At 46.0% G+C, this 12,526-nt stretch overlaps 1 protein-coding gene across 2 annotated transcripts in view; it reads left to right on the forward strand.

The window, feature by feature from the left end:
- CPNE3 (copine 3) overlaps nucleotides 1-12,526 on the forward strand; it is a 437,917-nt gene that overhangs the window by 267,212 nt on the left and 158,179 nt on the right. For both annotated transcript variants that reach the window (XM_069220439.1, XM_069220440.1), the window contains exon 7: nucleotides 4,162-4,251. In XM_069220439.1, coding sequence (XP_069076540.1) covers nucleotides 4,162-4,251 — 90 coding nt within the window. The remainder of the gene's footprint in view (nucleotides 1-4,161; nucleotides 4,252-12,526) is intronic.

Here is a 12,526-nt window from a genome sequence, read left to right on the forward strand (position 1 = left end):
CTGGGATCAGTTGCAGAAGCTGGGGCTTGGTCCTTGTAGTCTGTAGGCAAGGGTGCCTTTGATGGTGCTTTTTCCATCTGTGTGGAGTTGGAAGTTGAGTTGTTCTGTTACCCGTGTCGGGTCATCAGGGGATGTTGTGCAGCGGATGCAGTGCTGTAGATGATGGCGATTCAGCCTCTGGGCTTGTTGGTTCTTTCACAGTGTGTTATCTTGTACCCTTTGGGGATGGCGGTCGCGATGTCTGGTGCAGATGTGGGGTTGAGCCAGGTTTCTGTGAGATGACATCCATGGGGAGGGAGGAGATCATGTCCCAGACCTCAGTGGTGTGTAACAAGTGATCATGCGTTGAGTAGGATGTGCTGGAGTTGTGACGCAGTGGTCTTGGTGGATGTGTTGAGTGCGTTGGTTGCTTCGTGCTGAAGGTAAGGGGGTACTATCTGCAGGAAAACAGTCCTCTAGTGATATTTGAGGATGAGCAGCACCAGTGGTTGTTGGTGTGTCCAGGGTTTGGAGGTCAGAGGCGGTGGATCTTTGTGGGGTGGAAGAGGCAGGGATCCTGGTGCTAGGCACGGACGAGCGCAGATGGGCTTGCCGTTAATGCACCTTTGGCGCACCAGTGTTTGCCGCTGTGCGCATCCATTGCGTGGCTGCACCATGGAGAAGTGTGGCTCAATGGTTAGAGCGGCAGACCCTGAAGCAGAGATCTGGCTCAAGACCAGGGTTCAAGTCCCGCTTCGGCAGGTCTTGGGCTCAATTCCCCTTGACCAGATAATTCTCGCCTCGGTGCCTAATCTAATTCATGGGTCCCACTCTGCAACTCTGGGCAATAGCTTGCTTAATCTCCACAACGGCCCCAACAGCGCTTGGATGCCTGGTTTCACCCTGGGGGTGCTCAGGAGTGGGTGCGTCACAGGGAAAAGCCAGGAGGGGTTCCATAGCGGTATGAGTACAGCGCCTTGAGACCCTAACGGGTGAGTAGTGCGCTATACAAGTGCTAATTTACATTTACATGGTCTCCATAAAAAATTCCTGGGAGGAGCAAAGACGCTGGGAGGCGGTTGGGGGGGCTAGGCAGGAGGCGGGAATGGGTAAAAAATAAACATTGAAAGGAGGCAAAAAAGCAGGAAAGTACTGAGAAAAACAGGGTATAAAGCCAGGAGAAAACAGTGAAAACGAGGCAGCAGACAGGAGAAAGCACTCAGAAAAACAGCAGGAAAAGAGGGAGAAAGTAGTGAAAACAAGGCAGAAAGCAGGAGAAAGCACTCAAAAAAATGGGGGTAACTGAGGGAGAAAGCAGTGAAAATACCGAAAGTAGGGGAAAGCACTCAGAAAAAGAGGAGGAGAGGAGGAGAAGGTAGTGAGAACGAGGCAGCAGACAGGAGAGAGCGCTGCAGCAGCACTGGAGAGCTGGTCTGGGACCTGCTCCTGCTGTGATACAGCCTCCTCAGACCATTGAAGTGTATGTTTTTTGCATTTCTGAGCTATAGTAAGGGAAAGGGAAAGGAGACAGGGCTGCCTATAGAAACTTCATGTGACATATTTAATAGGGAATTGCTTATAAGTTCTTTCTGAACATCTCCATTTGTGTGATGTTAGTGGAATGGCAGTGATTAAGCACATTTAGGTTTTAGAGGGAGGGACAATTCTAGGCAGGGCATGGAATTTTTGTCTTACTTTGAGTGGCCCATCCAGAAAGGCTGATGCCAGGTGCAGAGCTTCACACATATTGTGCTTATGTTATGGGTACCTCTCCTTTGAGCCAGCATAATTTCTGTCTGCTATGGAAGCCATCACCTTACACAAAAATTGTTTACCTTGCAGAGTGAGATAACGTTATGAAATGGAACCACCCCATGCTGGTTCCGCAGCTGGATCAACATCCCCTATCTGGAAACCCTATTTAAAGGTGGCCCCCAAACCTTCCAAGTTTGTTCTAGTTCTAAGCTGGTTCACGGACCAAGGATTGGGGCTACTCCACAGAGTATTGGAACAGCAACTGTGGTCCGGGGGTTATCACTGAAAGTCAGTCTCTCAGATGCGAGGAAACATTACTTGAAATCTGCACATTTTGCTGGAGAAGCTATAGGTCTGCCTGAGACCTCAGAACATGCCTTTCTGCTGCGAGGGGAGAAGAGAGCACCTTGGCCTGCAGGAGCTGTCTGTCTGAGGAGAAGCCCAGCTGCCGAGTCCAGTGGGAGAGGCTGCTCAGATGAAGCAGTCGCCCAAGTGAGAGTGTCCCGAGCTGAGGGTCACCATACCTCCCAGCCCAACCAAGAAACCAAGTTTGTAAGTAGCGATCCACCAGAGTCTGCCACAGCAACCACCAAGAGGAAGAGAGAGCATTTGTGATGACTGCTGTTGCCAAACCTTCGGACTTCACTTCAGCACCATGGATTGAAGGGAAAGCTTTCACATCGCATTTGTTTGAATCACTCTCTGATGTGTATTCAAGCAGCTGCTACAGTCTTTACTTGCTCATGTGGAACGGTGACGGCTGCTCAAACAAGCGCAGGTGACCGCACCATGACTGTCCGCTTTGTGCAAAATGCATCTGAGCTTCTGCACTTGGAAGTTAAGAGTGTACACCACAATCCGATAAATAAACACGTGACAGGCATTGACTTTTAATTGCCTAAAAAGACTTTGAAAGATGACTGTAACCTGCATACACAAACTGCCTAGCCCTTTCCAGATTGTTATGGAGTGATTTCAGTTTTTCTCTTTTGTTAGAAGAAAAGCACAGGGCTGCTTATTTCACCTGTTGCTTGATTACTTGAGCTCTAAGTCTCTCCCCACACTTCCTCTCTGAGATGCCAGGGACTGCTCGCGCTCGCTTCCCTAAGAGTGAAGTGTGGTAGGGGATGAATGAATTTTGGTCATATTTGCAGCACCATAGCAGGAAGGCCCCAGGACACTAGTGATAAACTGCTTCAACCACCAGTGTTGAAGCCTGGTAACCCCTGCGTTGCCCAGCCCCCCCAATAGCTTTTGATTAAATTGGATCTGTCAAATGTGCAAGGTTCAAGTGCTGCCATTTGAACATTCAGAGGGGTATGGCAAGGTATATGGAACATTGAGCCCACAGTCTTTAGTAATGTTTGTGAGCCACTGCTCTCACATGATTGAACTACCAGTATTCCATCATTGAATGTCTGCAGAGGTGTGTTTATTTATGTGGTGAGAGTGGTGTGTTTTAGGACAGTGGTTCCCAACCTGTGGTCCGGTGCCTCCTAGGGGTTTGTGAAGCCTCTTCAGAAAATTAAATAATTTTAACAGATTAATAAAGTGTAAATAAATAAAGTGGCTAAATGTACAATTGAAAATCTTTAAACATAGTGCAAATGTAAAGAAATTTGGAATTGGATGCTAAAAATTAAATTAGTATCCTCATTTTGATTCATGGGAGTAGTGCAGGTGCATTAAACAGAAAATAGTGTGGACAATGTGTAATTTCAAATACATTTAAATAAGCTCCAACCTTCTTATTAAAATTACATTTTTTTATTTATATTTGTTTGCAAATGAGATAAAACGTGTTATCAATTGTGTATGTGTTTGATGAATGCTTGTTATGATACAGTGGTGGTCCCCGGGTTAAAGTAAGGATAAAGTGGGTGTCCACATAAGTCAAAAGGTTGGGAACCACTATTTTAGGGTATGAGTTCTAAATTTTGTTAAGTTGTGTAAGGGGATGAAACATGCATTTCCCACTGAGAAGAGGCAGATGTGTGATAATCACTGCTCATATGAGTTAAGTTGCATCCTTGCTAATCATTTGTCTTCCTTCATTAAAGAAGTATATGAAATGCAATAGAAGGGCATCTTCAGTAGATATTTGGACAACTGATGCACATTCATTCAAGAGAAATAGACTGCATGGCATATGATTTTTGCTTTTCTCCTGCGATGGAACCTTCTGCAGTCAGTAAAAGACAGCATTTGATGCCTCCTGTTAAGAACAACAGTTTGTTATAAACTTTAAAGAGTACTTCATTATCTCCTGATTCCAGGGAAACTTCATAAAATGAATGAATGCCTTTCATGTCACTGCTCAAATATGCAAAATGATAGAATTGTGATAGCACTCATGGTAGCAAGGGCTAAGAATAAAGAAAATAGTCATTCGTCCATTTGTTAATTTAATGTGTGTTTATTTTGCAGGTTATTAAAAACAATTTGAACCCAGTTTGGAGGCCCTTTAAAATACCCCTTCAGTCACTGTGTGGTGGAGACTTTGACAAACCAATCAAGGTAAATTCTAGTACACATATATTTATATTCATGAAGAATTGCCCTCTGGAGTGTGTGACAGTTAACAGAGAAGGTCTAAAAATTGTTTTAATAAAACGTATTTCTGTTTTTTCTTCAACAACATAATGTGAAATTCAAACATCTTGTTTATTTTCTTAAAATAATATAGTCCAATGTTGTTATCTATTGAATATTTTAAATTTTAGAATTAAAAATAAATGGCTGGGCTCAATGAGGGGGGCTAGCAATACTTGCAAGAGGGAGCTGCAGGCAAATTTACCTTTGTTGTATAATCCTATAAATGTTACTTGAAACTATTGCTATTGAAGGTATGTGTGGTTGTAGATACACATGCTGTGCATACTCCTGCCATTTAGAGTTGGGCACGGATGTGTGCAAGTTGTTTTTCTTAGAAGCCTTTCGAGTCACAAGGTAGAGTGGCATTTTCTCTAAGTGATAATGTGCATGGACTTCTACTCCATTGTTAGATTGTTTTCTTTCCGCTGTTGGGTTCGGACGTGTGCTCCTGTGCTCCGGTTTGACACCACCGCAATGTTCTTTTCGGCTCACAGGGTACCTTCCCTCGTCGGTATTGTACTTTGATCGGCAGGAGCCTCTGAGCTATAAAACACTCCAAGAAAGCAAGCAAATGGTTCTGAGATTTCCGCTGGATGCAGTCTGAATTTCCCCTGTCTCCACTCGGATAGTCGAAATGGCACTAATAGCCTCCTGTAGGAGCTGCTGCGCAGCCAGTCTGCCTTATACCTACATTTATAGTGCAGCGCATCAGACGCACTAGGACGTATTCTGTCTGGGAGGTGAAATGGGTATTCAACTCACATTTGGCGTGCTGTAGTCGACGCAGGAGATCCAGAGAGGAGCTCTCTGTGTAAGCATCCGATAGGGACCAAATGGTGCCTTCCAACCTGGCCTCCTCTTCCCGAACTACCCACTTGGGAAGTGCCGGATCTCTCATCAAAGCCTCTCTCACAGTGGCCTTGCCAGGGGCGATAAATGTCTTGTGTAGGAGGGCAATGTCAGGAGAGCATGTCACTACAGAAGTTAGTTTTTTTTGTGCTCAATGAAGAGGGTAAGGTCATTCCCATTAAGAGATGAAATATTCAGACACTTGGGTCTCAAAGGCGTGGTCGTGAGAGGCACCTGTGATGGTGCGGACATGTGCAACCAAACATGGAGCGTAGATACAACCAAAGGAAAACCACCAGCAGGAAGGAAGGTGGAAGCAGCCCAAGACGGGGGTATGGATGTAATCAGTGATGCAGCACCCACCAGTAAGGCATCAATCCCCAGAGGCCCAGAAAGAGTATGTACAGAGCCAGTAAACAGACACAAAGGTGAGAACAAATAACAAAACAAAAACTTTAAACAGGCGAGCCTACCTCTCAGTCCCTTGCCCACCAGATAGTTCCAATTAACAGAAAGAACAAAGAGCAGGTTCAGGCTTACGGAAGTGAACTGCTGCCACATAGACTCCGCATCACACACTGACATCCAGCCCGATAACTGCATCTTAGCACAGCACTGCCAAAGAAGAACGAAGGAGGGCAAACAAGTGCTCATACACGACAAGTCTTCCAAAATGCAGGGGTCCCAGGATGCCCAAAGCAGAATTCCCCTGACATTGCCCTAGAAACGACCCGTAGGAGGGCAGCAAGGAGAATGTCTGATCTCTCCAATGAAACTGGTGTGTTTTAACGGGGGTCTTAACTCCCCACAGTCTGCCAAAGAGGCTAAATGATCACGGATTAATCGGTGAGCGCAACTTGTCCATGCCCATGCCAGATTCTTCCTCACCGACCTTAGGTGCCCTGCTTTCCCATTGTTAGAGTACAAAGGCCAATCTCATTCTATAAGAGGAGATGAGGTCAAATCCCTCTGGAGGGTAGCAGACAAAGGTGGGTTGCTCCCGGAAGGCTGTCTGGGTCCCCCAGGTGTGGCATCCATGTCCATATCTGAGAATTGAGCAAGCCATCTCTAATGTTCATTTTACGCAGCAGTGGCCAATGAACCAAGAACTTTATGTGGTGCACCCCTATGTCATGCAGGAAGTCTGCATCACAAAGATCTTGGCATCGTCATGAATAAAAGGGCCATTCTGCTGCTTGGCTGCAGCAATGATCTGTTGTGCCTACTGGTGGTGGAGGAAGCACGCAGTAATTGTCTGGGGGCCATGCAGCATGTGTCACCCTGGAGATGTATCTAGTACGCCCTTTGGAATTCCACTGGTGGAGTGAGGTCTGAAACAAAAGATCATAGTGACCTTGAGGCCTGTGAGCTACTTCATGATGGTCTCCACAGTGATGTCTGCCATGGCCTCCGAAGGATGGTGCAGCTTGCCTGCCACCATGTCAGTGAATAAGACCTGCTGGGTGGTCTTCCCTCTGGGCATCAGGGCATAGCAGCTCGGAACGTGCACTGATGGCAGAGGTCCAACATGCAGAAAACAGTCAAAGACACGTCCAGTAGAAGTTGGGCCGGGGGCCCCAGCAGACCCCAATGACCCAAGTACAAATCCAGTCTGGGCCAGGCTGAGTGGATGCTTGGAGAATCAGAGGTCAGGTCAGCAGTCAAGTGGTAGCGCATCCCCTTCACTGTACTGGCTCCCACACCACAGAAAAAGAGCCAGAGCAGGCTGAGATCCATCTTGGAGTGGCAGAGTGTCAGGTGGCTGGGGAGCTCTAATGAAGCCATCCCTCTTCCTTCGCAGACAGGCTCTGCTTACCGATATTGATCCCTCCATGTAGTGAAGATGTTACTTATTATTTTTAGACACATTATACAGTTTTATATATATATATATATATGTTCGATGGCATGTGTAGCTGCAGATACACATGCTATGCACAGGTCCTGCCATCTAGTGTTGGGCTCGGAGTGTTATAAGTTGTTTTTCTTCGAAGAAGTCTTTTTGAGTCATGGGACCGAGTGACTCCTCCTTTTCGGCTCCATTGCGCATGGGCATCGACTCCATCTTAGATTGTTTTCTTTCCGCCATCGGGTTCGGACGTGTTCCTCTTCACTCCGGTTGTTCGAGTCGTAAAATCTTATAAACCATCTAAAATCGTCAGTATTGTTTTCGATCGCGTCTCATCCAGCATCGACACCTCGGTACCGGCGGATACACATCTTTCATTGCCCTTTGGGGCACCCGCGCCCAACTTGGGCCTGGTCGGCCCAACCAAAAGTACAGGGAGTGCAGAATTATTAGGCAAATGAGTATTTTGACCACATCATCCTCTTTATGCATGTTGTCTTACTCCAAGCTGTATAGGCTCGAAAGCCTACTACCAATTAAGCATATTAGGTGATGTGCATCTCTGTAATGAGAAGGGGTGTGGTCTAATGACATCAACACCCTATATCAGGTGTGCATAATTATTAGGCAACTTCCTTTCCTTTGGCAAAATGGGTCAAAAGAAGGACTTGACAGGCTCAGAAAAGTCAAAAATAGTGAGATATCTTGCAGAGGGATGCAGCACTCTTAAAATTGCAAAGCTTCTGAAGCGTGATCATCGAACAATCAAGCGTTTCATTCAAAATAGTCAACAGGGTCGCAAGAAGCGTGTGGAAAAACCAAGGCGCAAAATAACTGCCCATGAACTGAGAAAAGTCAAGCGTGCAGCTGCCACGATGCCACTTGCCACCAGTTTGGCCATATTTCAGAGCTGCAACATCACTGGAGTGCCCAAAAGCACAAGGTGTGCAATACTCAGAGACATGGCCAAGGTAAGAAAGGCTGAAAGACGACCACCACTGAACAAGACACACAAGCTGAAACGTCAAGACTGGGCCAAGAAATATCTCAAGACTGATTTTTCTAAGGTTTTATGGGCTGATGAAATGAGAGTGAGTCTTGATGGGCCAGATGGATGGGCCCGTGGCTGGATTGGTAAAGGGCAGAGAGCTCCAGTCCGACTCAGACGCCAGCAAGGTGGAGGTGGAGTACTGGTTTGGGCTGGTATCATCAAAGATGAGCTTGTGGGGCCTTTTCGGGTTGAGGATGGAGTCAAGCTCAACTCCCAGTCCTACTGCCAGTTCCTGGAAGACACCTTCTTCAAGCAGTGGTACAGGAAGAAGCCTGCATCCTTCAAGAAAAACATGATTTTCATGCAGGGCAATGCTCCATCACACGCGTCCAAGTACTCCACAGCGTGGCTGGCAAGAAAGGGTATAAAAGAAGGAAATCTAATGACATGGCCTCCTTGTTCACCTGATCTGAACCCCATTGAGAACCTGTGGTCCATCATCAAATGTGAGATTTACAAGGAGGGAAAACAGTACACCTCTCTGAACAGTGTCTGGGAGGCTGTGGTTGCTGCTGCACGCAATGTTGATGGTGAACAGATCAAAACACTGACAGAATCCATGGATGGCAGGCTTTTGAGTGTCCTTGCAAAGAAAGGTGGCTATATTGGTCACTGATTTGTTTTTGTTTTGTTTTTGAATGTCAGAAATGTATATTTGTGAATGTTGAGATGTTATATTGGTTTCACTGGTAATAATAAATAATTGAAATGGGTATATATTTGTTTTTTGTTAAGTTGCCTAATAATTATGCACAGTAATAGTCACCTGCACACACAGATATCCCCCTAAGATAGCTAAAACTAAAAACAAACTAAAAACTACTTCCAAAAATATTCAGCTTTGATATTAATGAGTTTTTTGGGTTCATTGAGAACATGGTTGTTGTTCAATAATAAAATTAATCCTCAAAAATACAACTTGCCTAATAATTCTGCACTCCCTGTATTGTCGAAGCCTCATGGACCGGACCCCGTTTAGATTCTGCCCTCGGTGCCACGCCAAGTATCCCTACACAGATCAACATCTGGTTTGTAACCTGTGTTTATCTCCGGATCATCGAGAGGATACTTGTGAAGCCTGTAAATCCTTCCGTTTGAAAAATACTTTAAGACTCAGGAGCGCGAATGTTAGAGATGGCGTCCAGAAGCACCGAACGCCTCGACGCAGAAGAGGAGATGATTCACACCGCCGTCTCAGTTCGGGGATCCGATTCCGAACAAGAGTCGGACGTCGACCCACCACTAACAGCAGGCCAGCATGTGAGTACGCTTGCCCCGACCCAAACCAAGCCCAAACACAAGGCCTCGGGGACGCCACTGCCGGAAGGCCATGGCTCTACCCGTAAAAAAGCGACCGGTGACCAAATAACATCTTCGGCACCGAAAAAGGCCATGTCCGTAACGAAGCCTTCGGACTCGAGCTGAGGCACAGGCTCCGAAATAATATGACACCGACCCATCGAGTTGAGCCCCCGAAAGTCACTTTCGGAACCGAGGCCAACAACTACTCCAGGCCCTTTGGTGGCGAAAAAAATGGCTTCGGAGCCGAAAAAACATTCCTATACAGAGGAGCATGGACTTTCGAAACAATTAAAAGAAAGCATAGATTTGAGGAGGAATTACAACAAATGTAGGATTTCGATGAACAACAGGCCAGGATACAGATCCACAAGGACACTGGCAAGATCCTCACAGCACCTCCTCTCAAAACAAAAAGAAAACTGGCCTTCCACGGACGTTTGGACACTGATCAGCCAACTGCTAAAGTGCCAAGAGAGAAATCTCCGCCTCCCCAGTTTTCTCCTCACCAGTCTCCTCCTAACTCCCCTCAACTGACTGTTTCCCCGCCTGCTACACCCACTGCACAGTCTCCATCACACACTATGCAGTCACAACAGGACACTGATCCATGGGATCTCTATGACGACCCAGTCCCAGTCAATAGTCCAGAGTGCTACCCATCTAAGCCATCGCCACCTGAGGATAGAATCACATATACACAGGTTCTAGCTAGGGCAGTAGCTTTTCACAACGTGACCATGCACACAGAACCTCTAGAGGACGACTTCTTGTTCAATACATTGTCCTCAACTCATGCCACATACCAAAGCCTACCCGTGCTTCCCGGTATGCCCAAACATGCGCAGCAAATATTCCAAGAACCGGTTAAAGGAAGGGCTATAACCCCAAGGGTAGAGAAAAAGTACAAGCCACCACCCTCAGATCTCATTTTTATCACACAACAGCTGCCCCCAGATTCAGTAGTGGTCAGCGCAGCGAGGAAAAGGGCTAACTCACAGTCCTCTGGAGATGCACCCCCTCCAGATAAAGAAAGCAAAAAATGTGATTATGCAGGGAAAAGGGTGGCGTCACAGGCAGCTAATCAGTGGCGCATAGCTAATTCGCTGGCCCTTCTAGCTAGATATGATAGGGCTCATTGGGATGAGATGAAGGACATTATTCAGCATCTCCCCAAGGACCAACAGAAGAGAGCCCAGCAGGTAGTAGAGGAGGGACAGGCAATTACGACCAATCAAATAAGATCGGTGCTGGACTCGGCAGATACAGCAGCAAGGACTATAAATACGTCTGTCACCATTAGGCGACATGCATGGCTCAGGTCATCAGGTTTTAAACCTGAAATCCAACAGGCCATCCTCAACATGCTTTTTAATCAGCAACAATTATTCGGCACATAGGTGGACACAGCAATAGACAAGATTTTTTTTTTAAAAGACGCCGACACTGCCAAAGCGATGGGAGCGCTTTATTCTTCCCAATACAGAGGCTCATTTCGGAAGCCTCAATATAGGGGAGGCTTCAGGCCACAACCTTCCGAGCCATCTACCTCACAAGCCAAGCCCTCCTACCAGACACTATACCAAAGAGGGGGATTTCGGGGATCCTACAGAGGACAATTCCCCAAATCTAGAGGAAAATACCAATCCTCAAAACAAGCCACTAAATAACAAACAGTGACTTTACCATCACCTTCCCTCAACACACTTCCCCTGTGGGAGGAAGACTGAAAATGTTCCACGACCAATGGTTAAACATCACAACAGACACATGGGTACTATCCATTATCCAACATGGTTACTGCATAGAGTTCACACAATTTCCTCCAGACATTCCCACAAAAGCGCACAAACTTTCATCGCATCATCTTGCAATGTTGCAAACAGAAGTACAGGCACTATAACTCAAACAAGCCATAGAACTTGTGCCGCATAATCAAAAAGGAACAGGGGTTTACTCCCTGTACCTTCTTATTCCCAAGAAGGACAAAACATTAAGACCAGTATTAGATCTCAGGACTCTCAACCTCTACATCCGATCGGAACACTTTCACATGGTAACGCTACAAGATGTAGTCCCACTGCTACAACAGGAAGAATTTAGGACAACACTGGATCTAAAAGATGAGAATTTTCACATTCCCATCCATCCAGCTCACAGAAAATACCTCAGGTTTGTTATACATAGAAAACATTACCAATTCAAAGTATTACCCTTCGGGATAACAACAGCCCCCAGAGTCTTTACAAAATGCCTTGCCGTAGTCCCAGCATACATAAGGAGACAACATATGCATGTATTCCCATATCTCGACGATTGGCTAATAAAAGGCAACACTCAAAAACAGTGTCAACATCACACAAGTAATGTAATAAACACCCTACACACAATAGGGTTATGAATAAATTACCAAAAATCACACCTGCAACCATCACAAATTCAGCAGTACTTAGGGGCTACACTAAACACTCAAAAGGCGCTTGCAAGTCCAAGCCCACAAAGAGTGCAATCGTTCCACACCATGTTGCCAAAAATTCAGCCAAACCAACACTACACTGTCCGTTTTGTCATGAAACTGCTAGGTATGATGGCATCATGCATCGCCATTGTCCCAAAGGCAAGGTTACACATGCCGTCCTTACAACAGTGCCTCGCAAAACAATGGTCGCAGGCACATGGTCATCTCCAAGATCTAGTGTTGATAGACCGCCAAACACACATTTCGCTTCAGTGGTGGAATCCCCCAAATTTAAACAAAGGGGGCAATTTCAAGACCCTGTGCCTCACGCCATTCTCACAACAGATGCATCAATGATTGGATGGGGAGCACACCTCAACAATCACATCACAATATTCAGGGACAATGGGACAACAAACAGAAACAGTTTCACATAAATCACTTCGAACTGCTAGCAGTGTCCCTAGCACTAAGAGCCTTTTTAACCTCTTCTTGCTCACAAACACATTCTTGTCAGAACAGACAATATGACAAAAATGTACTACTTAAACAAACAGGGAGGAACCCACTCATCACAACTTTGCCTTCTAGCACAATAAATTTGGCATTGGACAATTCACAACAACATACACCTGGTAGCTCAATACATTCCAGGGATTCACAATCAGTTAGCAGACGACCTCAGTCGAGA

This window comes from Pleurodeles waltl, chromosome 2_2 (genome assembly GCF_031143425.1).
Source record: "Pleurodeles waltl isolate 20211129_DDA chromosome 2_2, aPleWal1.hap1.20221129, whole genome shotgun sequence".
NCBI lineage: Eukaryota > Metazoa > Chordata > Amphibia > Caudata > Salamandridae > Pleurodeles > Pleurodeles waltl.